Raw genomic sequence first — 25,477 nt, forward strand, 5'->3', positions numbered from 1 at the left:
AGGCTTTATACTACTTGTTTAACATATACAGTAATACAAGACCTTAATAAAATGTTTTACATGTAAAATTGATGGAGTTACCAGTCATTTCGATTCATTTATAATTTACTTATGAATGTGGACATTTCCAAGTAAGCACAGAAGACTTTCTGTTATTATTATCTTTATTATCATAATTATAAGAGTTTCAGTTATGTTTACATTTTTTCCCTCGCTGATACAAAATGATCCGTCAGTTTAATAACTTTCTGCATGAATATCTTATTTTGTTGTACAAAGTGATGACACGGGGAAACACCTTCCTCCGGTCCAGGCTCTCCGGGGTCGATCTTTACCGAAGCTGCCCGAGTCCCACCGAACTCTGATGGTCCACAAACCCGACACCAGCCGAAGCTCTCCAGTCTCTCCCGATTCGGCCCCATTGAAGTGTGTTGTTGTCAGGTTGGGGGAGATGGTGTGGACGAGCTTCATGAAATAAAGAAAAGAGAAAAAAAAAAAAAAAAAGGAAAAGAGAAAGGCGGTTGGAGACATCTCAGCCGAGCCCCTCCCCGCCCGCTGCTTTTTTTTTTCGGATTCGAGGCTTGACGAAGGTAATTACATCCAATTCTAAACTGAATATTACAGCAGATAAGGTGTTTTGCTCAGTCTGTCGCTGGAGGCGGTGGGTTAAATTCTGCAGTGGTCCTGTGCGGTTCTGTTCTGTTCCGTGTGTGTGTGTGTGTGTGTGTGTGTGTGTGTGTGTGTGTGCTGGTGCCGAGCGGACCCACACGGCGGGTTCAGGGCGTGTAACCAACAGCAACGCGGCGGGGAAGTCGTGCGGGGATTGCAGCACTTCACCCCGTCATGTAACATCTCACTGCGCTCAGGCGTTTAACTCAACTTTCTCATATTTTGTAGGAAAAAAAAGGAGCAAAATCCAGACATGTGTGCCACCTCTCAGTCAAATTTTAGGAGATTTCTGTTCAATTTTGTAGCACAGTGTCTTGGAAATGAAATATAATCTCATATTCATACGCTGATTCTGATAATCTGGTCCACTACTGGGTTTAAAGGGACTTCATGGTGATAATATCAGGCTGGCTGTGGTGCATTATCATGTCCCGTGTGTGGGATATACCCGTCTGGATCAGGGGTGTTTTCTGCTCCATCCCAGTGGAAATGGTTACGCAATGCACTGACACCAGTATTTACTAAGAGAAGAAGAGGAGAACCTTTGTTGTTCACATCGTGAATATAAGATAGTAACAGTGTTGGATGATCTTGAGAATAACACAAGTTATTTAAGATGAAGCCTGAGGTGCCTGTGGCTTCATCTTCAGCTAAACCCGCATTAGGGCTTCAGATGGCAGGTGACCAAACCAAAGTGAATGAAAAAACAGCAGAGAAAAGAGAGAACGGTGCTTTATTCCTCCGACATGAATTATGCACACACACTCTGGCATCCAGTGTCTGAATTCAGCCCCATCCTGTCTTCATTCATCATCATTCTGCCCCCCTGCTTTCATTTCCTCCATCTTGCATCCGGACATCCCCGTAATGGGACAGCCCCCATTCATGCCGGAGTCGTGACACACCCTTGGCTGCACCATCACCACCACCACCATCACCACCATCATCACCATCATCACCAGCAGCAGCAGCAGCAGCAGCAGCTCCTGGCCGTACGGGCTGCGTAAAGGGTGAGGAGGGGGAGAGGGTGGAGGTGCAGGGGAGGAGAGAAGCATGGACCACTTTAAAGATGGCCTTGATTTCAGTGAGATATATTTAGACGTTGAAATCTTTGTATTCAAGTTTTGTTGCCCAAAATGTCCTGAGAATACGATCAACCAACTGGAAGGTTTCTGTTTTGTTTCCACAATGTTCCTGTAAAGGACAATGTTCCCTAGAAAACAAAAATGTTTGGTGCTAACGTTGAAAGAACATTTTGCCGTAACATTTAAAGATATGATTTATAGTGACTAGACCTCAGACCAGTTTGCATGAGCCTGTCCTGTCTTATAATACCACTTTGGTTTGGTCAGAATAAATCCTTAAATCACTAGTGAGACATATTCTGGCTCTACACGTTGTTTTTATTGTTGCTGATGTCCGACTCTCTACCACTTCTCTCCTGCTGAACGCCTTCGTCGTCCCCGCCTGTCGTATTATTGGATTATTGGTCAGAACTGCTGTAAATCGCCTCCATACTGTATCACACTGCATCTCTGTGCTGTGTTCAGTCTTTGTTCTGTATCCAGGACGGGTTCACTCTCACGTCAGGCTACCAAATCCAGTTGATCCAGCAGGGCCGCACACTCTTTAAAGGCACATTTAGCATTCAATTAAAACATTTAATTTAAAAAACCCTGTTTGAATTTGTTGGAACATTCCCTGCCAGCTGCATTTGCATCTTGAACCTTCTGACACTAATGCTCTAAATTGCAGGCTAATGAAATTAGCAGTTAGGAGCAATGTCAGAGAGAGAGAGAGAGCTCTTGACATAATTACATTACAAGGAGAAACCATCATATCAGCTGTGGGAAACTTTGAAATCTGATTAATTCCCGGGCGACTGGAGCCCAGCGTATCAGCAGGAGTATAAGGGAGATAAAACAGTATGGAGATGAGGATGGAGGCATGATGCTGCAGCCCTCCTGCAGGCTTGTGTGGGAGCGGAGAGATTAGATGAGGTGGAAGAGAAGCTCTTAAAGCCGTCAGTCAGTCTGGATGTACAGCTGCAGAGATCAGCAGCCTGAGAGCTGTGCGGTCTCTCACCACCAGCAGGCTGCTGGATGTGACACGAGCACTGCACTGAGTTAGGCGCCTCCAACAGTTTGATTGATCTAATTGGTCATAAAGGCGGACAGGAGAGTCGTGACCTCATTTAGAGTCAGACTTTCAAAATGTACATCGTGTCCTGAGCCAAAGGACGACGGTTCCATCTGCATCTCAGGCTCCTGAGCTCATTCGCTCCGGAACACCCAGTGACGAAACAGGAGCTTTTCATATTGTGTTTCTCTTAACAACAGCCTGTGTTGGTCTGATTCAAGCCGAACGCACACAGTCCAGTATAATGAGATGCACTCCCTGCAGTTAGTACTGTGACGTTCTCATAAGTGGTGCTACCTTTTCCTTCTGGAGAGGCTTGAGAGAAGACAACCAAACTAGTTCTCTCTTAATTTTCCTGATCATGACAACGATAAAAAGGTCTCTCGTGTTGCCTTTTCAATAAGAAGTGCTCGCTCCAGGTTTACTCCTGAATTTTATAATATTTCTCTCTTCTTTCCACTTTTAAACGCAAATCATTTTTGAAGTCAACTGTGTCACCTGCTAAGTTTGTTCAACTACACTATCTGGATTTGTCTGTCTGTCATTCCAGGAGGTTGTTGATAAAAATTAATGCAAATTCAGACAGTTTCTTCGAATTCTGCGTGACCCTGCAATTTTGTCCAATCACAGCAAATGGGACAAATCATCCGGGGCCTAGAATCAGTCCGAGACATACCACATATAAGCATAAAGTATTTTGTTGGAATTTGCTGTTGATGACAGAAACACGTCTTTTACTTTGAAACATACAGTTATTGGCATTTTTGCGTTCAGACCTGACATCTACCTTTAAACATTTTGTCTGTCTGTGAACGTTTAGTCAGCGTTTCTCTGTAGCCCAGGTACAGCTCAGTTAGACAAATTCTGCAAAAGCATTGCAGAGTCATTTCACTGCAGAGGCCCTAAAATTGAAGGACGTCCGCTCTAATCTTCTCTCAGTCTGCTGAGCTGAAGACATCAAATTCACTGACAAAGTGTGAAGCCAAAACTGATCTCCTGAGGATGTCGTGGAAGCATCTTGTTGGCAGCGCACATATTTCCATATTTATGACATCTTCATCTCGTCCACAGTGCACCTACCAGAGCAATGTGAGTTTTGAGAAATACTTTCACAGATCAAAATGATTAAAGGAGTGTTTTGAAAGCAAAGGTCACAAAGATTCACCTTGTTTTCAAAAGCTGGTATATGATGGTGTGACATACATTTCCAAAGCTGTGTTGGCAAAACCTGAATCTTTTCAAGAAGAGAACATAAGATTATTTTTACGACACAGCTGACACACTGTAGCTGAACTAGTCGAGGCTACATCTGGCCAACATGTTCAAATGTCAATTTTGCGCTGTGATGGGCAGATATCATTTTTGTGCTCTCTCAGGGTGTTTGTTTCACTGCTGACATTTCCTCAGAGCTCCTGCCTGGACTTTTTCTTTTTTTTTTTTATCAGCCATAAGGCTCTGTTAGCTCTGAGTGCTACTTCCAGTTGAGAGAACAGAGAGCGCTGGTCTTTATTTCCCACACTGTTTCCATGCATGTGTGTCTCCTGCTTTCCTGCAACGTCACTGCAAGAAATCACCTCAAATCTTAAAATCAGGCATTTTAGGCTGCAGCATCCGGCCCAGAAAAACTCTGGAGCGACTGATTATTACATCCTAAGACGACTGCCAACATCATAAAGTTCCTGTTTTTGGAGGCTTCTCAGTGTGCCGAGGGATTTGCGCTGCTTTCAGCGGTAGTCTTCAGACGCACAGCCCCTCCTCTGACTCAGCTCAACTTAATCCATTTTTCATGTGTCGGGTTTTGAATGTTTGCGCATGTGTTTCTCTTGTCAGCGTCGTGTGTTGTGACCTTTATATAATCAGCAACGACCTCTCATTTTCTCGTTAGCCGTACGCTCGAATCCACCGATAAATCAGACCTGTGATTTATGTCTCAGCACTCATGCACGCAATAAGCTAATGGCTTTGTAGAACACGAACGCAGTTTGATTCAAACGTGACACACGTGGCACCGGTTTTATGATTGCTGTGTTTGTGCCTCAGGACTAAGAATCTCTGGAGGAGATTTTCTGCCCACTTTGAAGCCAGGGTGTCGCTTAGAAGTGACTTAGCGTCTCTTGACATGCAGACGGAAAAATAGACGGGCTTTCTTCTCCTCTTTTTTCTTCTTTATATAGCACTCTAATCCCTCATCTGCGGAGGCTGGCAGGAATTCAATGGCTTCATATTGTTCTCTCTGTCAGAGTCGAAAGATGCAGATATCTGCTCGGTTGCGTAATGCTGCAGTGGAAAAACAAACAGAAAAAATAACTTTTTCTTGACTTCACTATTTGAGCAGAACTCGGAAAATATTTCATAACTTTTGGCAACAAAGCACATATGGAGCTGGAGATTATCTCTTTTTAGTGGAAGCTTTTGAGCTTTCTTTGTGTTTCAGTTCTATAAAGAAGAGTCAGTAAGTCCACTTTGTTTCCCCCTCTTTGTCAGCCATCCCAGTGTAACGCAGTTGTTCTTGACTAAGTACATTTCCTTGTACTGCTGCACAAAAAAATGCCACGTGTTCGTCACTTGAGTATTTCCAATTAATGCAGATTTATGCTTCTACTGCACTAAATCTCAGAGGCAAATATTGCACTTTTTAATCCACTACATTTGTCTGAAAGAGTTAGTCAGTAGTTACTTGACAAGTTTGAATACCTCTCTGTCTAATCAATGTCGCGCATCTTCAGATTTAGTCACTCAATTGTCAGAATGTTGTCAGAATCGTATGTCGGCCTCGACAGCTTTGTGTTCTCGGTGCTCCTGAACAATTACATCCATTTGTGACAAGAGAAGGCAGGAAATGCAGTGAACGTCACCAGTGGAGCATCATTCTTGTGTCAGATAGTCGTTTTGTTGTTTTTGCGTTGAACTAGACCAGGCCCGGTACGGATCCAAGAGCTTTGAGAAGCCTTGTTAGTAATTCTGTTTCACATTCAGACGTCTCTCTGTCTCCTCCACTATCTGTCCATCTCATTATGCCACCTGAGTGACTCTGAGCTACTACGGCTTCGTCTAATCCAGTGCAGTTGTCTTGAAAGGTCAGAGAGTCGACTCGTGCCAGCTGGCTGATGTCCAGCTCATGTTCCCACTGACCAAACGCTCTCGGCCTGTCTCTTGTACTTACTGGTATTTCCTCTCTTTATTCACTGTTTCTTTCTGTTTCCTCATCTTCTCCTCTCTCTATATTTCCTTACTTCCCTCCCTCTCTCCCTCCCTCACGTCTCCTTCTGGTTTGTGGTCATGTGTCATAAGTGGATTGGTAATTGTCTCGTCACCACATGAGACATGATGGTACATTTGACTTTACAGCAGCACTATGGATGCTGTGTGCTGGCAGCGCTCCCCCCCTGGAGCTAATTTGTGAAATGCTATTTAGTGTAATAGGTTGGTGCAAAGCGGCGGGGGAGGGGAACTTCTTTTCTGCTCAGGGATGCAGATTTCAGTTGGCTTGCTTCTACACTGCAGAGGTGTTTTCTCAATTAAATGCTGGACCCGAATTATCAAAAGATCTTTATTTTATGAAAGTTAAAGAGACGGCTTTCCCTTTTTACCTGTAGTGCGATTTATTCAGCTAGATTAGGGCTGCAACAACCACTTTATTAAAATCGCTGATTTGTTTGGTATGATGCACGACACACGCTGAGGTGGCCGGAAATTACAGAACATTTCTCTGGAGGAAGTGTTGGGAAAAAGAGACGAACGGTACACCAGAGACTCGCATGATCACATATCCAATTTGTGAGAAAGTCAATATGTGAGTCTCGATTCCCATTTCGTCAAATAATGACACAATGAGATTGTATGTTGACTGCCATCGCAAAGTGTCAGTATTTGACAAGTTAAACTTAAAATTGGACCTTTAAAAAGAAATGGGCCACAGATACCTTCCGTCCAACACGTCCGCAGACCTTAATGACTGAACAGGTTGATTTCCAGTGTCTCCTGAAGATATTTCACATTTAGAAGAAGCTTTTGTTCAAAGCGACTCACAGTAATTCATACATACATTCGTACACTGATGGTGGTCGGCTGCCATGCAAGGTGCTGACCAGCACGTCAGGAGCAGTTTGGTGTTCAGTGTCTTGCTCAAGGACACTTGGACATGCAGACCGGGGCCCTTTTAGATGTCTGTAAAAATCAGCAACTCAGGAGAAAATATATGATTTATGATTTTGTGGTAAACTGTCTCATTAACCTCTTTAAAATAAAAATATTCTCATGTCAAATAAAATGATCCTGTGCTGATATCATTAAGGCAGATATCTCTTTTTAGAAAAGAGTCATCGTTTGATCGCTATAAAAAGCTTTTCTTGTGTGTTGTCTGTTGTGTGTGGGTGTCTTTTTCAGACGCAGACTCTTCAGGATGAAAGCGGTTGCGGCGGCAGTGTTTAGCGTCCTGTTCTGCGCTGGTAAGCACAAACATAATCAGTCGCTGGGGAGCAGGTTTGGATGAATGACTGGCTGAAAACTTCCTGCAAGAATGAGTTTGTTTCAACGTAGCACAGATTCTGTGAAAAGCACAACAAAGGGAAGCTGTACGTTCATTTGTGATCTATAATTTCCACTCATTTTCTTTCCCTTCTTTTATTAGACTGTGTTTACATCTGGTCTATTTCTAGCTGTCATTATGTGACGCATTTGCATTTCAAAAGCATTGGGGAAGCAGTTTTTCGATAAGAAAAGAGGAACTTTGACTTATTTATGGATCTTTGAACAAATCAGCAACAAACTAAAATAAAACCCTCTGTGTTTTTTCTTTCACAGTTGTTTCAGCATCTTCAAAAGGTAAAATTGCACACTAGTTTGGATTGTTGTGCATGACTGGAAGTGAAAATCAACAGATTATGTGCATGAGAAATGATTCAGAGACAGTTAACACAAAATAGCTGGCTGTCTATCATACGTACTAACATCTTACATTTGAATTGTTTCAAAGTGGAACGCAAGACAGCGTTCTTCGGGGAGGACATTTTTTTCGTTGTCCCGTCGGGGAACGTCAGTGAGGTTGTGTTCAAACCCCGGACCAACAACTCCGCTGAGGTGGTTCTGCTGCAGGAGGGCAAGGTGGTGAATCCTCGGTGTCACATCAGCTCTCTGGGCCACCTGGTGCTGGAGGACGTGCAGGAGGAGGACGAGGGGCTGTACATCGTCAGAAACATCAGCAGCCCCAACACGGCCAAGCACATCGCCCTCGCTGTCAAGGGTGAGCTGTCTGTTGCACTGCAAGTGGGGAAAGTATTCTCCAGCTCCAGGTTGTTGTTGCTTGATTGATCAGCATTGGTCCTAATCTTTGCCATGGAAACTACAGCAAACTAGCTTAATCATTATTAATAGTGTCCAGCTGCTGCCTGGATTGTCAGACTAATTCACAAATGTTTTATTAGTGGAGAAAAATTGATTTCCGTGGGGTTTTATCGACAGGCGCAGGCTAAGATGCCTCTGGATGGAATTGGACAGACCAGAGTAATAAAACGTGACATAGTGCTGACACACAACAAGTTCGAGTTCATGCTGCATTCTAGTCAAAGTCGAAAGTCAAAAATTACCTAGTTCATATTTTCCAACTTCTGACCTCAAAAGTGTTTCAGACACACAACTTTGCTGATGAGTGTATGTCTTGGTTTTGGTCTTTGTTTCCTGTTTTATTTTGTAGGATTCATCCTCATGTGTCTCGTGTTGATTTCCATTTCCTGTCTTTGTTTTTTTCCCCCATCTTTTTTAGTAGATTAGTTTCACCTGTCCTTCATTATTCCTCCCCCCCTTGTGTCTTTAATTTTCTTTTTTCCTCTCTGTCAGTTCTGCTATTCCTGATGTCACTGTGTTTTCCACCCTTGTGTTTCTTTTTGCAACCCTGTCTGTGTTTGCTGAGCCTCACCCCAGTTTCTACTTCATCTAGTTTGTATTTCTGTTAATTTTTGGGGATTTGTCTCTGCAGTATGCAGCCCAGTGAACCGCCTCCTTGCATCATGACAAAGTTTGTCACAGAGATCCTCCTCTTTACCGTTGCTTCTTCTCATCTTATCGATCAGACTGTGCTGTGGAGCAAGTGGTGAACTACGGAGAAACTTACTACATACACCTCAACCACATCGAGGGCCCCATCACCCTGGAGTTCAGGTACAGCCAGTGAGAGTGTGAGACTGACTGAGAACAAGATTTACACTCACTGCCAGCGTGTTAGTTTGGTAACTTCTGTTCTCTGCTGTTTGACTTTCCGACCACGCGTAGACCCATTCTGGTTCATCCCAATCAGACTGAGATTCAGCATGCAACAGAGCCTCCGCCCGTGGTGCTGTATAACCAGACGGCGGTGTCAGCGGAGGAATACGTGGGACGCCTCGTCGTGTCGGAGAAGAAGGTGACGCTGCACGCGGTGAGGATGAAGGACGAGGGGAGCTTCACGGTGCTGGACCGTGAGGGCAAAGTGAGGAGGAGGAACTGTCTGAACGTCAGAGGTGAGCCGGGATCTGTGCATCCTCTCTGTCCATCAAGCTCCTGTGATATCTGTCATTTGTTGTGTGCTTTCTGGTCTTACGTGCAGAGTGAGTGTTTCCTATTTAGGATTGTTCAACCCAAAATCAAACAGCTCTTACTGTGCCTGTTGTGCTATTTATTCATCGCATTGTTCTGGTGTGAGTTGCCAAGTTTGGACAGATATCTGAGTTTGTGGCGAGCAGTTTCATGTCAGAACTATTTTCTTTTTACCACGCGGAAGGAAGTGTGCATCTGCTCATGCTCGTGACAGCGCGGGATGTAAACATTAATGGCGTCCTCCTCGGCTGAACTGTAACATCAGCCAGCTTGATTAGGTTAGTTTGCGAGCTTCCACAGAGAAGATGCACTTTTCCCTTCTGCACGGTGATACAGTCTGCCCTTGCAACCAGCTCCCATAGACTTCAATAGAACTAGCACCTGGCATTCAGAGAGTTAGAATGATGATGTCATGTCCCCTCCATCTTTAACACCTGCGCAGTGTTATGGATGGCGGGTGTAAGGTCTGTGGATTATCTGGAGTGACCTGGTCAGGATGTTTGCCACTTTTTCAACCAGATATCTAGATATGCATTTTTGAATTTGGGGTGAATTATCCTTTTAATACTTAAAACAAATGGAAGTTTTGACGCGATGATGGTGATGGATGAAAAGTAGAATGATCGTTAACATTGATAACTCATCCTTCCTGAGCGTCTGGGCCAAATTTCATGGCAATCCATCCGATGATAGTTGATACATTTCACTCAAAATCAATAAAGTCAACCAGCTGCTGGCGCTAGAGGAAAGGTCAAGAGATAACCAAAGTCATCAGGCTGCATCCTCTCGTTAGAACGGGTCTCTGTATGAAAACCATGCCGGTCTTTCAGCTGCTGACATGTCCACCTCTGATTCTCCACAGGCCATCAGACCTTCCTGCATCCCACCACCGGAGACAACCTGAAGATAAAACTCTACCTGCACCACTCCAACTTTAACATCGTCTACAGGTCCAAATCAGACAATCAGGACCGGAGCGTGCTGAACCAGGGGGTTCTGGTGACGCCACTGGACCCTCAGCTGGAGGGCAGGCTGACCGTGGAGGGATCCCAGCTCATCTTTAAGAAGGTCCACGTGTCCGACACGGGCGTCTTCAAAGTGACGGACCTGGCTGGGTTTCCTGTGGCTCACGTCCACATAGAGGTGCAACGTAAGAGAAAAAGACACATTTGGGCCATTCTGTTCCAACTCACCCACAAATCAGAACTTTCCCCAGTTCATGTCATGGAATTTCTTGAAAAAAAAAAGGAAAACATCACACCGAATACTTATCTAGCTGCAGATTTTTGTAAGTTTGGTCCTTTGAGGTAAATTTGATCATTTTTGTGATTATTTATCAATAATTGACTGGGTTGAAGTTCGTACTGATCATCCAAGAAACCCAAAGAATGAATTAAAACATGTTTTCATTTAAGTAGTTTTTGCAGAATGTTTACAGCAATTAAATTAATACAAATAAATGATGTATGACCCTGAAGAAAACATCTGTAAGTTTAAACAAATATTTGCACAAGTTTTCACTTCATTTGCAACTAGATTTTATTAGTTCCTGAAGTTACTTGGTCCTGCAAACACAATAAAATAAGTGCTGCAGATCTTGTTAAATACAGCTTCAGAGGAGAGGAAACCTTCTTTTAAGACATTTGGAAGAGGATACTTTTATAATAAATGGCTATAACTTGTTTAGTGGAGGTTCTAAAACATCCAGGAACATAAATCTCTGATGGATGAGGTACCCAGACATCAGAGTAGCTGATTCCTGCAGTCACAGGTGACTAATTGTTTCTCTCGGTGGTTGTTTCCATTCTTCTTGTCTCCGTCTCAGCCACGAAGCTGCCTGCCCTGACTGTAGCCGTCCTGTCCATGCTGGGCCTGATCGCCTTCATGCTGGTGGTGTGCCTGCTGTCCTGCGTCTACACAATACACAAGAGGAACGAGAAGAGCAAGAAACTGATGCTGCTTGCTCAGCAGGCCGGGAAGAGAGACGGGGAGGCGTTCAGACAGGTAACACCCGACAGAGCCATCCTCATTTCTCTGCGATGGAGGAACATTGTAGGATCGCAGAGTTCGCTGTGTGTTTCTGTGTGTGTGTGTGTGTGTTGGCTGAGGGAGGTTCGGGTTTCCTGCTGTGGGAGTCCGGATGGTCAGCTGGTCCACTTCCTGACCCGTGGTGCTGGACCTGGTACACATGCTGACAGCCAAACCAGACAGGACATAAACACGGCTGAAGAAAACTCACAGTTCTGCTCCCAGAGTCTCTTTTTTACTGCACACAAACTCCCCAAACATCACATTTTAAATAAAACTCTTACATCAGAAATAACCGCGAGTCCCTTCAGAACAAAAATAGAACGAGAAAAAATGTGTTTGGTTGCATCTGGCTATTTACAGTCTTTGCTTTCCTAAGCACCTGTTCAATATTGATTAACTGACTGATTGGATGATTCAGAGGAGTTGACAGTTAATCCATTTTTTCACCACAACCCTCCACTCAGCATTCCCAGCTGGGGATTTGTTAACCCACTGAATTTATGGACTAATTAAAAACCCATTACAAACAGATGAGTCGCCATAGAAAACGCCTTGACGTCAGGCCGATTGCTCCGCTGAGGGATATCAGTCCAATTTAAAGACAGAGCAGGTATAACACTGATTTCCAGATCAATTTAATGAAAGTTAAATACAAATTGTGCTGAAACTGAGATAATTCTGACATTGTGTTTGTCGTTCACTAGTTCTCTGCCACAGTTCACATGTTTCTGTGTGTTAACTACGCCGTCTTAAGTTCATATATTTGGACTCTTAATGCATAATGAACAACTCTCAGGTGTTCACAGAGTATTTGCGATGCTGTTAGCAGCAGTAGCTTTTATTTTCAGAGTCGTCATTTTGTCTCACTACATTCAGGAACAACACCTTTGCAAACACAAGCTGTTGGATAAATGTTGGTAAGTTACAACAATAGGCTTCGACTGAAGCTAATTTTGTTTTCTAATTGAACTTCCATCTGCCTCATTCAGCCTCCAGCGGTAATGTATGTATGTGGGCGATCTGAAATGATTAATGTTTGTGTTGAGTGAATTCAAATGAGGCCTTCATGCTAACAGCTGGATGTCTCTGATTGGTGGCCCAGCTAACGCTGTTGCCTGTGCGTTGCATTTTCTCCCTCTTAAGGAGCCTCAAACGGATCCTCTTCTCGGTGAGAGAAATGTGTTCTGGCCTCTTTTCTCTGCGCCTCCTTCTTCATATTGGTGTCTAGAAAGATGTGAATAAGTTCCTCGATCAACTTGTTGTTACGTGACAACGTTATTGGTGGCAGTTTCAGAAACGCGTGTTCAGTAGTTTTTTTTGGGAATTGTGGTGCTTTTGAGATAAAAATCAGTGAAATAGAACTGAGCACCTGCAGACTAAACACTTCCTGGACACGGAGGAGAAACTGCTGTCAGTCTTAACGGAGAAGCAGAAGTTGATCGAGATCTAATTTGTCAAAGAGTCGATTAATTACCTGAAGTGGATCTGACACAGCAACCTGGGACGATCTGTCTCTGCGATCCTGAAAGACTTTTCAATATTCAAGTGACCGACTGAGTTTTCCATGATGATCCCTGTATGTATTTTTCTATCAGAGGGTCAAATATGATGCGAGATGCTGAAACAGGTCACAGTGGTTCGAATGGCTGAGACAGAGACACCATTCACCCTGTTTTTAAGATGATTTTGAAGCTGAAATAGCGACATAACGTTGTTTTAAGATGTAAAGATCAATATCAATGATTCAGAGCACATGAGAATAACTCCTTGTTTGAGAGGCTCAGTCCGGATCAGTCTTCCAGGATTTCAGATGCAGTTTTGAACCAGGTTGCAGTGCAACATGCAAAAACAATTAACAAGCAAATTAATCTGATATTTACTCTTAAAATCACTGTTTCTTAAGACAAGTGAAGAATCTCTGCCAGGCTCCATTCCAGTGTGTGGAAACAAGATAAAAGGAGGCCGATTCTTTTCACCTGCTTTAAGAAAATAAAGATTTTAAACCGAAGTGTAGACGCTGAGTGACCCGACGAGGAGCTTTATATCTCCTCTGTGTGCAACTGCAGCCGAGCAGCGATATCAGAGAAAGTCACGCTGACGTTGGCGTGACTTTCTTTCTCATTCCTCTGCTTCGTCTCTCTCACTCTTCCCTCCCTCGTTCCTCCCCCTCTGTCTCTTCCTCTCGCTGATGGACGGCTCAGATGTCGCCCTGCAGTTACTCATAAACAGCGGCGTTATGATAACTGCGGACGCGCAGCTTTCACTGCTGTATTTAACCCGCAGTATGTGGTGATTCTGCCCGCTGAGCGCACACACATGCACATATTTCCGACCTCCGGTTGTTGTTTAATCGTGTGGGTTTGATTCACAAGGTAACTATCCGATGTGTGTGTGTGGGTATCTGTGCCAGTGTTGGTGTTAAGGGCAGTAGTGATTAACCTGTATGAGCTTTTAATTAATTCTTGACTGTTTTTTCAGAGAATTGTCACTGTGTAATCAACTACTCGCCCAGACAGTCAGTGGGTGTGCTGTCAGTGTTTGTTGTGTCCGTCTGTGTTTGTCTGGTTCGTTGTTCATCTCGTAGTTTTTAAGTGATGTCAACAATTAGATAAAACACGTGACATGACACTGAGACGTTCCCCCTCCTGTGGCCTGCTGGTTTTACATTCATTCCCACTAGAGTCAACAAACACACCATCCACCATATTCACGCTGCGGCCATTTTCCTCTGACATCACACCGTCACTGAGTGGGGAGCTCGAATGTGTTGCAGTTTGAAACTGTGATCATTTCACTGCTTCCTGACTGATTCGCAGCAGTAAAGACTCTGCATAGTTTAATCTGGAGGGACATCGGACCATATTTCAAGCTAAAGCAAGAGGTTTGATAACTGATTAGCTTCCAAATATGATCAGGAAAGGCACACGTCTCAGAGACAGGAAGTAAACAAACACTCGTGTTAGCCAGGAAGTTGTTAAATGCTAACATTAGCTAACGAGTTTAATCAAATTTGTTGTTGCACCTTGAAACAAGGCTGAATGTGCCAACGGATTTTCACGATCTGTCGTCTTTTCCAGCTGCTGATTGATTGGGAAACATCAGAATGACGACCAACGTTTATAGTTTCCCACTGTGAATGTGACTTTGGATGAAAATGGCCGGCTGTTACTTTCATTTTAGTATATTACCAATATTCTTCAAGTTATTATCTGCTTATTTTATATTGTGTATATTTATATATATATATATTGGCTTATATTTTAATAAGGTGTGGTCAAATACTTGGATCTTGTAATTTACTTTCCAGGCTGCATGTGCAACTATTTAAAGGGACAGTTCACTACATTATCTGAGTCATACATATTTTTCCTCTTACCTGTAGTTATATTTATTGATCCAGATTGTTTTGGTGTGAGTTTACGCCTTCAGTTGAAGATAATGGAACTCGTAGCACTCAGCTCGTGCAGCTCCAAGCCCCTCAAAAAATATTCTGAGACGTCTGTTTCCTGGTTACTCCACAAACTTTGTTGTGAGCCGTTTTGTATCGGAGCTATGGTAGCGTGCAGACAAGAGGCTCGCTAACTAAGCTAGCTTAGGTAGCTAAAGTTACTGCTGCCACGACGACGAGCCTCGTGTTGTAATGATGAGTAAACACTAAATGTTAAACCAGCAGGTCCTCTGTGCGTCTCTCACTTGTTGTGTGTGTGTCTGTGTGTACATGTATTGTTTGGGTGTGTGTTTGTGCGTGTCCGTGTTTATGGCTACGTATCGATCAGTGTGTGTGTGTGTGTGTGTGTGTGTGTAAAAGCCCACAGTGTGCCTTAAATTTCCACGTGTGTGTGTGTGTTGGAACTCGTGGTGTGTGTTTGTGTATTGACGGAGGGGGTTGAGAGGACAGCAGCTGCCCTTCATGTCGGTCGCTCTGACACGTTATGGATTTCCTCATGGATCTGAGAACACAGACGTCATGTAGGAGAGGATGTCGGCGACCTCTCGGGGCGTAACCCAAGAGACCGACATGAAACTCAAATCAATCAGACCAGCTGACTCGTTCTCCCTCTTCTTCCTCTCGCTCTCTGTTTCCCATCGATCTTACTCTCCATCGCTCTCCCCGCCTCCTGTTCATCATCCGTGTTGCTCCTTCGTATCTCGCTTTTGTCTTCCTCTCTCTTAATCTCTGCTCCTCACTCTTCCTCTCACTTTCTCTCTCTCTCATCTGTTTTGTACTTTCTCGTCATCGCGTCCCTCCCTGACCAGAAGATGACTCACTGTGGTGCTTCCTGCAAACACACACGTCAATTTCATGAAATATTTAGTCCAGATAAAATCAATAACAGTCAACAGTATCAGTGAGGCATTAGAAGTCACTTTAGGAGACGTACAAAGGTTTAGATTCAGGAAACAAAACAAAAAATCTGCCCGCCTCTCACCAAATGTGAGCTGTGATTGGCTAATGGACACCTGACAAAAAAACCACAGATACATTACATTTGTACGATTCATACACATAATATTAACAGTTTTATAAGCCAAGAGACCACTCAGTGCTTCCGGTTTTATCTGACAGAACCAGGACATTTTTGCAGCGGTCTTTGTTTATATTCTGAATAAGACGTTGGGATGTTTTCGAGCTGTTTGTGGTGACGGGTGTTGGTTTGACCAGGTGAACCACTCCAAGACATGATCTTTCCCTGAACTCTTACCAGGTGCCAAAGCTTAAACTGGACGTTCACAGAGAGAAATAACAATAAAATAACAATAAAAGTGTGAGAAATGCACAATGCTAATATTTACTCTGCATCACTGAACATGGTATGCTAAAGTGTTAGCATGGAGCCAAAATACTTTGTTTTTTGCACTTCTTCTTCTGATTAAGACCCCGTTCTCTCTAAGCTGTTTCCACATCACATGAGAATCAGTACTCTCGGCTACCTGTTCACATGCAGTGGTGGGAAAAAAAAGGGAAAATGTGTGTGAGCAGAAATCAGGTCAGTGTGTTCACTTCTGTTGGCAAAGCCGACTAAAACCCAGTTTCTCTTAAATGTAAAACGTCCTCCATCCTTCTCTGTCTGCTCCTCTCAGACCTGTCACTCCCACTCACTTTTCCCTCTTTTTCAACATTTCCATCTCGGCCTTTCTTCTTCTCCTCTTCCTCTTTAACCCTCCAGACAGCGTCCTTCATGCCTCCGTCTGTCTTCTTTCTCTCTGTGCTGCAGTTTTTCTTGCAGTTCAGTGGAACCAACATATTTTGAAAGATGACAGCCCGTTCGGCTCTGCTGCCTCTCAACCTGCATCCATCCCCTCCATGAGGACAAAATAAAGCAGCTTGTCTCGCGGTCATGTCACACAAGCTTCCTCTTCTTTATCTTACATGTGTGTTTAAGAGCTTCCTGTGCAGTTACACGTGCCTCGTGTGTGAGTGTGTGTGTTTGTTTTATGTCCTCTCTGTCAGTGTTGATGTCAGTTTATTGACTAATTAGCTGCTGGGAGATTCAGTTGTTGTGGCCACAGTGTGACGTATCTCCTGTGTGTGTTTGTGTGTTTGTGGGTCTGCAGGTGGTCCATGAGGCTTACACCAGGTTCACTGAGGAATCTATAACACAGTCCATATGTGATAAAACCCCGGACGGCACGGAGGTCACGATCAAGGTCAGTGATGGAACACACAGAGGCAAAAAAGGCTGAAATCTGAATACTTGATTCTGATTGGCTGACAGAACACACGACTCATCACTTGTTTGCAGAAATCTTGATATTAGTCTTCATGTTAAACATTTTATATGTACAGTTTGTCAACAACACACATAGTTACTGCCTTTTAATCCTGTTTGCATAACGTTATCTTATTGGCTAATAGCTGTGCAGAAGGTTTCTATGCGCCGTGCCGTTCGTCCTGTTTCCTCGAGTACAACTGTTGTATTCCATGAGACGTTTGGGATCGTAATGATTATTACAGGTTTCAGTCAAACACTCATGTTTATATTTTGATCATAAACACACAAAAATATGAACTGATTGTCTTGAAAATGCCCTGTGAGGCGTCCATAATCAGAAATTAATGGACTCCGTGGAGGAATCTGTCCGCCTGGCCTCCATGTCAGCCATTGATTCCCGATAATGAACACGAGCATTATCTCTTACTTAATGTTATATTATCAACGCAACCTAACAAGCATGTGATTAAAAACTAATCAGCAAAACGCCACTTTGGTTCTGCAGACAGTTTCTGAAACGCAGCGAAACATGAATGAGTCGCTCGTCGCTGCAGAAGGTTGTTTGGTCTTGGAGTTGAAATCAGGCTAACGGGTCAATTATTATCATTACAGCAATAAAACCTGAGCGTGGAAGTCGTGATCTTGATGATGAGAACGAGCTGCAGCAGCTGAGCGACGTCTTAAAGCTGATTACAGAACACCTTTGTACTGTCAGGGAAGTTATACTGAGGAAAAAAAAAAGAAACGAAGATCATTAACTATCCTGGAGTTTGAGATTTCTTGGCAGAAGCTACCTGCTGCATAAAGTCAACTCACAGTCAAGTGTAATTAAAAGGCAATCAACCTGACGCAGTGCGCTGGAGCGGATCAGATTCAAGTTTATAGGAAGCTGAGAAAGTAAAGCTGTGCAGGAGTTCTTTGAGTTGTTTGATGAGAACTTCTGCAGGAACAATCTCACGTTTACAGGGAACATATTGATCTTTTCCTTACTTTTTGTCACATATATTTAAAGTTACAATTCTGGATGGAGCGTCTGTGTCCCAAGTTTATGTTGGCAGACTTAATTTCTGAATTAACATGAACAGAGTGGAGAGAGGTGCTGAGACAAGCATGAAGTCACTTCCTTAGGACTGTTTTTGGACTTAGGAAGATCCAGTATAGCCAATAAAATATTGACTGATAGATGTATAATGCTACAAATTGTGTCAGAAAGACAATAACGTTTTTATCTTACATTTAGGGTGAGATGATGTCACGTCATCGTCGACTCAGTTACTGGTCGTCTGCTCTGTGTGGTGCTCATGAATCTATATATTTTTAGAACCACATGCTCGGCCTCGCCTCCAGTTTTGCCTGAATGTCCACTCGCAGTACAGCCGAGCTCTAATCTAGATGTCTGTTGACCAGTAAAACTCCAAATGATTGCTGGGTTACTTCAACACATGTGAGAGCAAACGTGTCTCAGGCTGTCTGAGGGAAAATCACTACGAAAGCCTCTAGACTTCAGCAGAGAGCAGAATTGTTCTGGAACATATATTCTCTCTAAATAATGAAATGTGGTCTCCATGTTTAATAGATCAGGCCGGTGTTGCCCCTCATCCATAACCCATGATCTGAAGTCTGCATCTTCAGGACGGACTTTCAACCTACTTAAATAAATTCCTGCAGGTTATTGAATATACAGCAACACAATGAAGTGGTGGTGGCTGCATGTCAGTTGAGGGTAAATCTATAAATATGTTCCCTGAAACATGGAGATAAATTATTCACACTGACCTCAATTTATACCGCTCTCCTCTGCTTCCCTTCCTGAATCTACGTCCTCCATCTCTTCTTTTCTGTTGGGGGAAAACATTCATCCTTCAATTCTCTTTTGTACTTTTCTGCTCTCACTCCTCAATTTTCCTCCTTCTTCCTTCCCTCTTTCTTTTCTCTGAAGGGCCTCGAGGTGTCCAAACCGGGCCGCTACCACACTCTCTCCTCTGACAATTTCCTGGAGATGAGCGACTCTGGGGTGGAGTTCACCCAGTCTGGCCTCCCACTGGACAGCGACACCGATGCTGCGATGACCTACGCCTCCCACAAGCCCCTCCTGAACGCCGTCTCCCCGACAGCTGTGACCGAAGAGGTTCACTCCGACAGCGTGGAGGCCACCTTGGCTCCCCACGGCGACCTCAGCGCCACCCGGACCCCTGACTCCGTCATGAGCGCCAGCCCTGCCTCCAATCCTCGCTCACTCGCAGCTGCCACGCCTGATGGCAGTTTGTGCGGCGCCGCGTCACCGGGAGCGACCTCCAGGGGCACCGCTGGGTCGGATTCAGCCCAGACGGACGGAGGAGCCGAGGGTGGAGAAGCTGTGCAGAAGGAGGAATCGGCTCAGAGCACCTGATAGGATGCAACCGGGTGTTTTTTTTGTTTTTGTTTTTTCCCCTCCTCGTTGTCCTCATACAGTATTGACATCCACAACATCTGGCTCTGTGTTTCCCCTGATAATATCCGAACACCACCCAAAGTCCTCGATCACTGCATTTGACACAACCTCACAGACAAAATATTTATGCCTGGATCTGGATGTCACTTCAACCTCAAAGAAAAAATAAAATAAAAAAGACAGTTGCCTAAAAAAAACACGCAATACAAAATTTGCTGCACTAAATGAGATGCAGAAGAGTCCCGTCCCCCCACCACCACGGAGCTCTCAAAAGAAGAACAAAGCAATTCTGTGCATATGGAAAAAATGCATGCATTTAAATTAAACATTAAAGTAGATATCATAGTGCAGATCTACAGGAAATATGCTGACGTTAGAGTAGACCGACTGCATGCCAGCTTCATTGGGCCAGAGAAGCTACGATGACGTGAGAAGGGTAAAAACACTCTCAGCACTTTTTGGGAAAACACCTAAATGGGATCAAAAGTATTTCATGGGTCCCGTCGAAAAGGTTGTCAGGAAAAAACTGTACAGGGGTTTGACAGTTTGACAGTCGGAGTCAGCGCGCTCGGAGGAATCAGACGTTATTTCCTCAGAACGAAGCTACGAACAACAGCAAGCAAAGAACTTCTCCGGTGTCGAGGCGAATCCCGATGTGTCGCCTCTGACAGCACTTTTGTCTCTCACAGCGTCACACGAACGCTGATGATTGTATTCCTTCGCACCCGCGCACGGACTCTATTATCACCAGTACAAGTATGTCAGAAAGCGTCTCCGCCCCTCGCACAGAGGAGCTCGTCTCAGCACTCCATTCACCGCCATCCATGAGAAAAAATCCCCCATGACGGATTCTTTCTGGACGCTGACACGAGCTCTGTAGATGGAAAGCAACCTCTCCTCCTTTCTCTCATATCTTTTGGTGTCAGATCTGCCGCTCTTGAAGGCATCAACCCCAACAAAAACCAAACCCTTCCACCTCATCTCACACGGGCTAATGATGAAACACCCACCAGATCGACAGCTCCCTGCAGACGCTACACTCACGTGTCCTTATTTGATCGCAGGCCCTGTCGGAGGAACATCAAATTGGAAGAATACTCTGCAACACTTCTTGGACTTTCGGCGCGGCTCCCGAGAACATAATTGGATTCTTGGTCTCCTCGCGGAAGGACAGACTCACGGACACCGCAGAGTGACGAGCGGCGATAAAAGAGACGACGGCGATGGAACAGGGAACTATTCGAGGGAGCAGATAAAATGACTTGCATGATTTAAAGCCTCCTATTTTCGTCTCAGCCACCATCCAACGGACGGAGCTCTTGATTATTGTGGCCCAGTTGTTTGCCAAAAATGAAGTGACTGGAAAGGCGCAGTCGGATCAATCTGTGATAACGATGCGGCCTGCGACAAAATGAGTGTGTGTGTGGGTGGATGTTGACGGGGGCTGATTATATTAGAGCTTTGGTGCATAGAGGCGTGATTCCTTTCAGAAAAAAACAAGGAAATGAGAAAGAGGACGACATTCTCAGTATTAAAATCCAGAAATACTGATTAAATTATTATCAACAACCCAGAAAACCGATGAGTTCATACATGTGCTGCTGCTCGTGGTCCGTGGCTAAAGAAACAGTCCTGTAATACTGATGCTAATTAACAGAGCACGACATGATGTAAGGATGGTCAGATGTTTACAGACATTTCAACCTAATCACCAGTGTAAATGTTAGCAGGGTACGTTTCTGCAAACCACGGAAATGTTAACATTTGTTTACACTTTATTCTTCTTTAATAATCACAAGTCAAGACAAGACAAGACGAGTCAGATCACATGAGGATAAAGGAAAAGGTCGAAACAATGAAATGCCATCAGCTCCTTAGAAATATCTGGTTGTTTCATGCTCACAAATAATGAAACGCCGCCTCGATGAGTGAAGTCCAACATGGCAGCTGTCTCGCCCAGCTGTCACACCGTCCCTCCACCTGCTGACACCAAAGTCGTGATGTGATCTGCATGTCACGCACACAGTAATGTGTCCTGTGGTTCGCAGAAACCTAAAACGCCAACATTTCATTCTGCCGACCAGGCTGAATATTTCAGCTTAAAGCTCCTCTGTGACAATGAAACGCCTCTTATTGACTCGAAGGCATTCCAGTCCTGATAACCAATAGTTCACATTGTCGATTTGTTTACTCTAATATATGTGCGAAGTTAAAAAAAAAAAAAAAAAAAATGCCCCCAGGCGTCACAGGATGTCGTAGTGATGTGTTCAGGATGCTTCTAAATGACCGTAGATAACAAATCCACAGTCCTGCTTTTTTTTTTTTTTTTGTTTAACCTTTTTGTTCTTGTTTTAAAACAAGAAGGCCTGTAAATCAGCAGTGTGTCATTTAATTACAGCCTTTACCACAATAAACACATTTCCTGGTAGAATAAAAGAAAGGACGAGAAAAAACACGAGTAATTGACCTGAGATACAGATGAGAGCGAGGAGACGCTCGAGTTCAAACGCGCTTAAAAAGAAGCACGAACAGTCAATTAGTTTAAGCTCCCGCGGCCAGAACAACTGCGTTCGACTAATTAGTTCCTGTTTCTTGCCGTGGAAGAAGCCTGCGGGCTAATTCAGGTCGCAGGAAACAGATTTACACCAAAGACTTTTCACATAATGAGACCGAGACGTCTCGAACCGCTGAGGAAACTCCGTCAGTTCATGTGTGTCCTCCACAGGTCCTGAGCAGCATTTTCACACCTTTAGGGAATCACAGCAGCGTCCTCATCCGAACATGTAACAATAACCCCACGCAGACGTCACTGTTATCGCCTCCATCGACAGCTGTTAGCAGCCTGGCTACCTCGAGCTGTAACTGAACTGATGTCAAATTGGAAAGTCGGTGATAAAAGTTGGACCTCCGCCCTCGATGGGCGTCATTAAAAAAAGCAGTCGGGTGGACACAAAAGTTTGGTGTCCGGACAAGAAAAAGCACAAAATTCAACACGTGGGATCCTTTTGATACAAAAAAAAAGGTTCACATTGTATTTAAAAAGGGTAGAAAAACAAGTAGCAGCTATTGTAAATACGATATATTGATCTGCAAAAAAATGACTAGCTGAACTAGCTCCCGTCCTCTTCAGGAACATGTAGTTTGGATTGATTCTTTATTTACCGCTGAGGTTAAATATAAGAACCCTGAGTGTGTGGGATGACCTGCATACCCTTCTTGTATGCCATCCAAGTATTGATTTTGTACGGCTCCTTTATCGGCCGCTGCTTTTGCTCGTGCAGGGACTTCTCGACTTAATCCGATATATATATTAACACCACATGAAGCCTCCTTAACTGACTTTGTGTATGATGTAAATATCAGGTTGATTCAGTTAAGCTCTAATAACGAAGGTTAAGTGGACTAATGACTAATTGATGATCAATGACTTTCAGTTAAAATCTAAAGCAATATTAACGATAATAGCACTGAGACATCACTAACATCCTGTCAGGCGCGTAGAGGAATCTGACATAGCACACCTCGACACCGCTCACCCTTTTTTTTCACTGTTGTAAATATACAATAATATGTGGTCTGCATGTGTATAGTGCAAAAATACTAATACGTTTCTTACTGCAAGGCTTATGCAAGATTTTATACTATTAAACCGCTGCATTGCTCCTTTAACCACTCACCCACAGTAGGTAGAAAGCTAACACGTCGGGCTGGAGAGACCTTCAGTCCAGCTCATGATAACATGAGGAGGTGTGAAGTCCTTCCATCAGAGTTTCATTCAGCTGCGTTGGAGTACCTGTAGTCACCTGTCGGGTTCGTTATCAGACATTTACCTGTACTGAAACATGGATAATTATTTATAGACTTGGCCAACAAAGCAGGAAGTCAGCAACTTATACAATGACGTCAGAAAAATGTGTGCACATCAAATCAAAACATTAGCATCATAAATAAAAGTTTGACGCTAACGTATTTAGCCGAGCTTTGCACAAAGGCTGCTCGCCTCTACTGACTCGGCTCTAAAGTGACATTTTAGCTAACTTCCTGTCTGTTTCGCTGTTAGCCGTCCTCTCTGCGTCACCACATGAACATGCAGAGATAATCGACAAACAGGATCCGACTCCTCGTGTGTTCACGAGCAGACGGAACCGCCTCTTTATGGAGCTCTCTGCTCTGATTGGAGGGAGTGGGCCGGGATACTTTTCTTTTCTCTTTGACTGCATCACCAATCGGTCTTTAACAGTGATTAGGTTTGAAATATGGAGCTGTTTAACACATATTTCAGTAGAAAAATATGACAACAGCTTTAACGGAGGGCAGAGCGACACTTTGTGCAGGAAGTGAGTCAGTTAAGGGACCTCGGGATCCTGGTGCTATTTGGCCACTTAACAATTCAATAAAATACAACAGGCGACCAATAAATTCCTGTTTCAGCCTCCAAGAGACAAAGTTCAGACACGACTGGTTAATCTGATATCGCTGCGTAGGTGTTTTTATTGGACCATCGTAATGATTGTTGAACAGCACTGCAGCTGGACACTTTCACTTTGTTTTTTGCAGATTTATAAGGTTCAGGCACTGCGTCTATCTCAGTTCATGCAACTGTGGCATTAAATACGAGATCAGGTCATGCATGAACAGAACTACAGTCGTATTAATAAAACAGTGGCAAAGTGGCTTCTGAGCCACTGTTACCTGCAGTTAAATCCAAATAAGATAATGCAGTCCTGTCAGGTGGTTAAAACAGAGTTAACCTAGTTTTAGTTTCTTTATCGCCACATATAAAATAATAAAAAGTGTCCTGCTGCGTATCTGGAGTGACAGTAATGCAGCAGTAAAAGTGAATGTTGAGTAAAAGTCTTGATATTACATGTGCTTAAATATCAAAAAGTAAAAGGTTGAGGTATCAGCTGAGCGCTCGTTATGCTGGAACAGTAATGATGAAGTTCAGGCAGTCGCAGCTGATGAAGTCTTTGTGGAAGGATTTCACTTTCTGTCGTTCGACCTCGTCTGATGTTTTCTGTTTCGCCGCACATCAGAGCCGTTTTTCACACAGAACAGAAGTGCTGATCCCCGTGTTTGTAGAGGCAGATTTAATAAAACGAATCTCTCAGTTCTGCTGGATTCGCTCCCTCTGTTAATCTACTATCCTCTGTAATTCCAAAAGAATATAATGAAAAACCACGAAACGATGCCCGCAGTTTGCTAATACCTCTGATTATAATAGACGAAATATCAGAGGAAGTGTCAGCTGCAGCGAAGATCAATTAACTTTACTTCACTCGAGTGCAATCCAGTGATCGGATTTGGTTTTATCTATGATGGATAATTGGAGAAGATAATTGAAAACCACCGGCCTCTGTCGCTCTACACTAAGAACTTTGTTTTATCATGAATATTGAACACACAGTTTGAAACCAGGTGTGTATTCTTTTGAACAAACTGACCCCAGATCAGCGGCGCAATCTGCTTGAAAATCGCTCCACACCTCCGTCCCCCCCACCGCGACACTCACAGCACCTGAGAATGTTTTTTATACAGAAAAAAAAAAAAACCTTCCTAAAAACACATTTCATATAATCAGTCATCTCCAACTGGAACAAAGTGCATTTGGTGAAAAAACACACACCTTTTTTGGACGAATGCCTGATTAAATGTCATCGTGAGAACTTTTTTGTAGCATCACATTTAAGCACCAAAACAAAAAAACAAAAAAAAAGAAAATGTCTCTCGCTACTTATGTGCTTCGTATTTCTCCTTACTCTGATATTATAGCCTATATCTGCTGTCCCAGTGTATACCTAAGAGTTAGTGTAACTGCAGCATGCTGACCTGTAGATTGCTTGTGGGACGGCAGCCGTGATGCTGATAGAAGCTAATAATCATAGTAGTTACATGAATTGCACTTTTCTGTACAGCCGGCCTC

At 43.7% G+C, this 25,477-nt stretch overlaps 1 protein-coding gene across 2 annotated transcripts; it reads left to right on the top strand.

Moving 5' to 3' along the window:
• Positions 1–168: 168 nt before the first annotated feature.
• On the top strand, positions 169–25,105 carry LOC119017356. 2 transcript variants are annotated; one of them, XM_037094011.1, is made up of 11 exons: positions 169–590; positions 1,546–1,679; positions 7,195–7,256; positions 7,612–7,632; positions 7,784–8,050; positions 8,877–8,964; positions 9,076–9,302; positions 10,241–10,528; positions 11,204–11,382; positions 16,966–17,058; positions 19,063–25,105. In XM_037094011.1, the coding sequence occupies exons 3-11, from the start codon at positions 7,211–7,213 to the stop codon at positions 19,510–19,512; spliced, it is 1,659 nt and encodes a 552-aa protein (XP_036949906.1). In that variant the 5' UTR covers positions 169–590; positions 1,546–1,679; positions 7,195–7,210; the 3' UTR covers positions 19,513–25,105. The 2 variants fall into 2 exon arrangements, with proteins under 2 accessions (XP_036949906.1, XP_036949905.1); XM_037094010.1 differs by lacking the exon at positions 1,546–1,679.
• The last annotated feature ends 372 nt before the right edge of the window (positions 25,106–25,477 follow it).

This window comes from Acanthopagrus latus, chromosome 3 (genome assembly GCF_904848185.1).
Source record: "Acanthopagrus latus isolate v.2019 chromosome 3, fAcaLat1.1, whole genome shotgun sequence".
Lineage (NCBI taxonomy): Eukaryota > Metazoa > Chordata > Actinopteri > Spariformes > Sparidae > Acanthopagrus > Acanthopagrus latus.

What these genes read in the sequence shown, in the direction of transcription:
- LOC119017356 (XM_037094011.1), top strand. Translation starts at nt 7,211, where the DNA reads ATGAAAGCGGTTGCGGCGGCAGTGTTTAGCGTCCTGTTCTGCGCTG. An exon ending in CGTCCACATAGAGGTGCAAC is followed by an intron (nt 10,529 to 11,203) that starts GTAAGAGAAAAA and finishes TCTCCGTCTCAG; the next exon opens with CCACGAAGCTGCCTGCCCTG. An exon ending in ACGGGGAGGCGTTCAGACAG is followed by an intron (nt 11,383 to 16,965) that starts GTAACACCCGAC and finishes GTGGGTCTGCAG; the next exon opens with GTGGTCCATGAGGCTTACAC.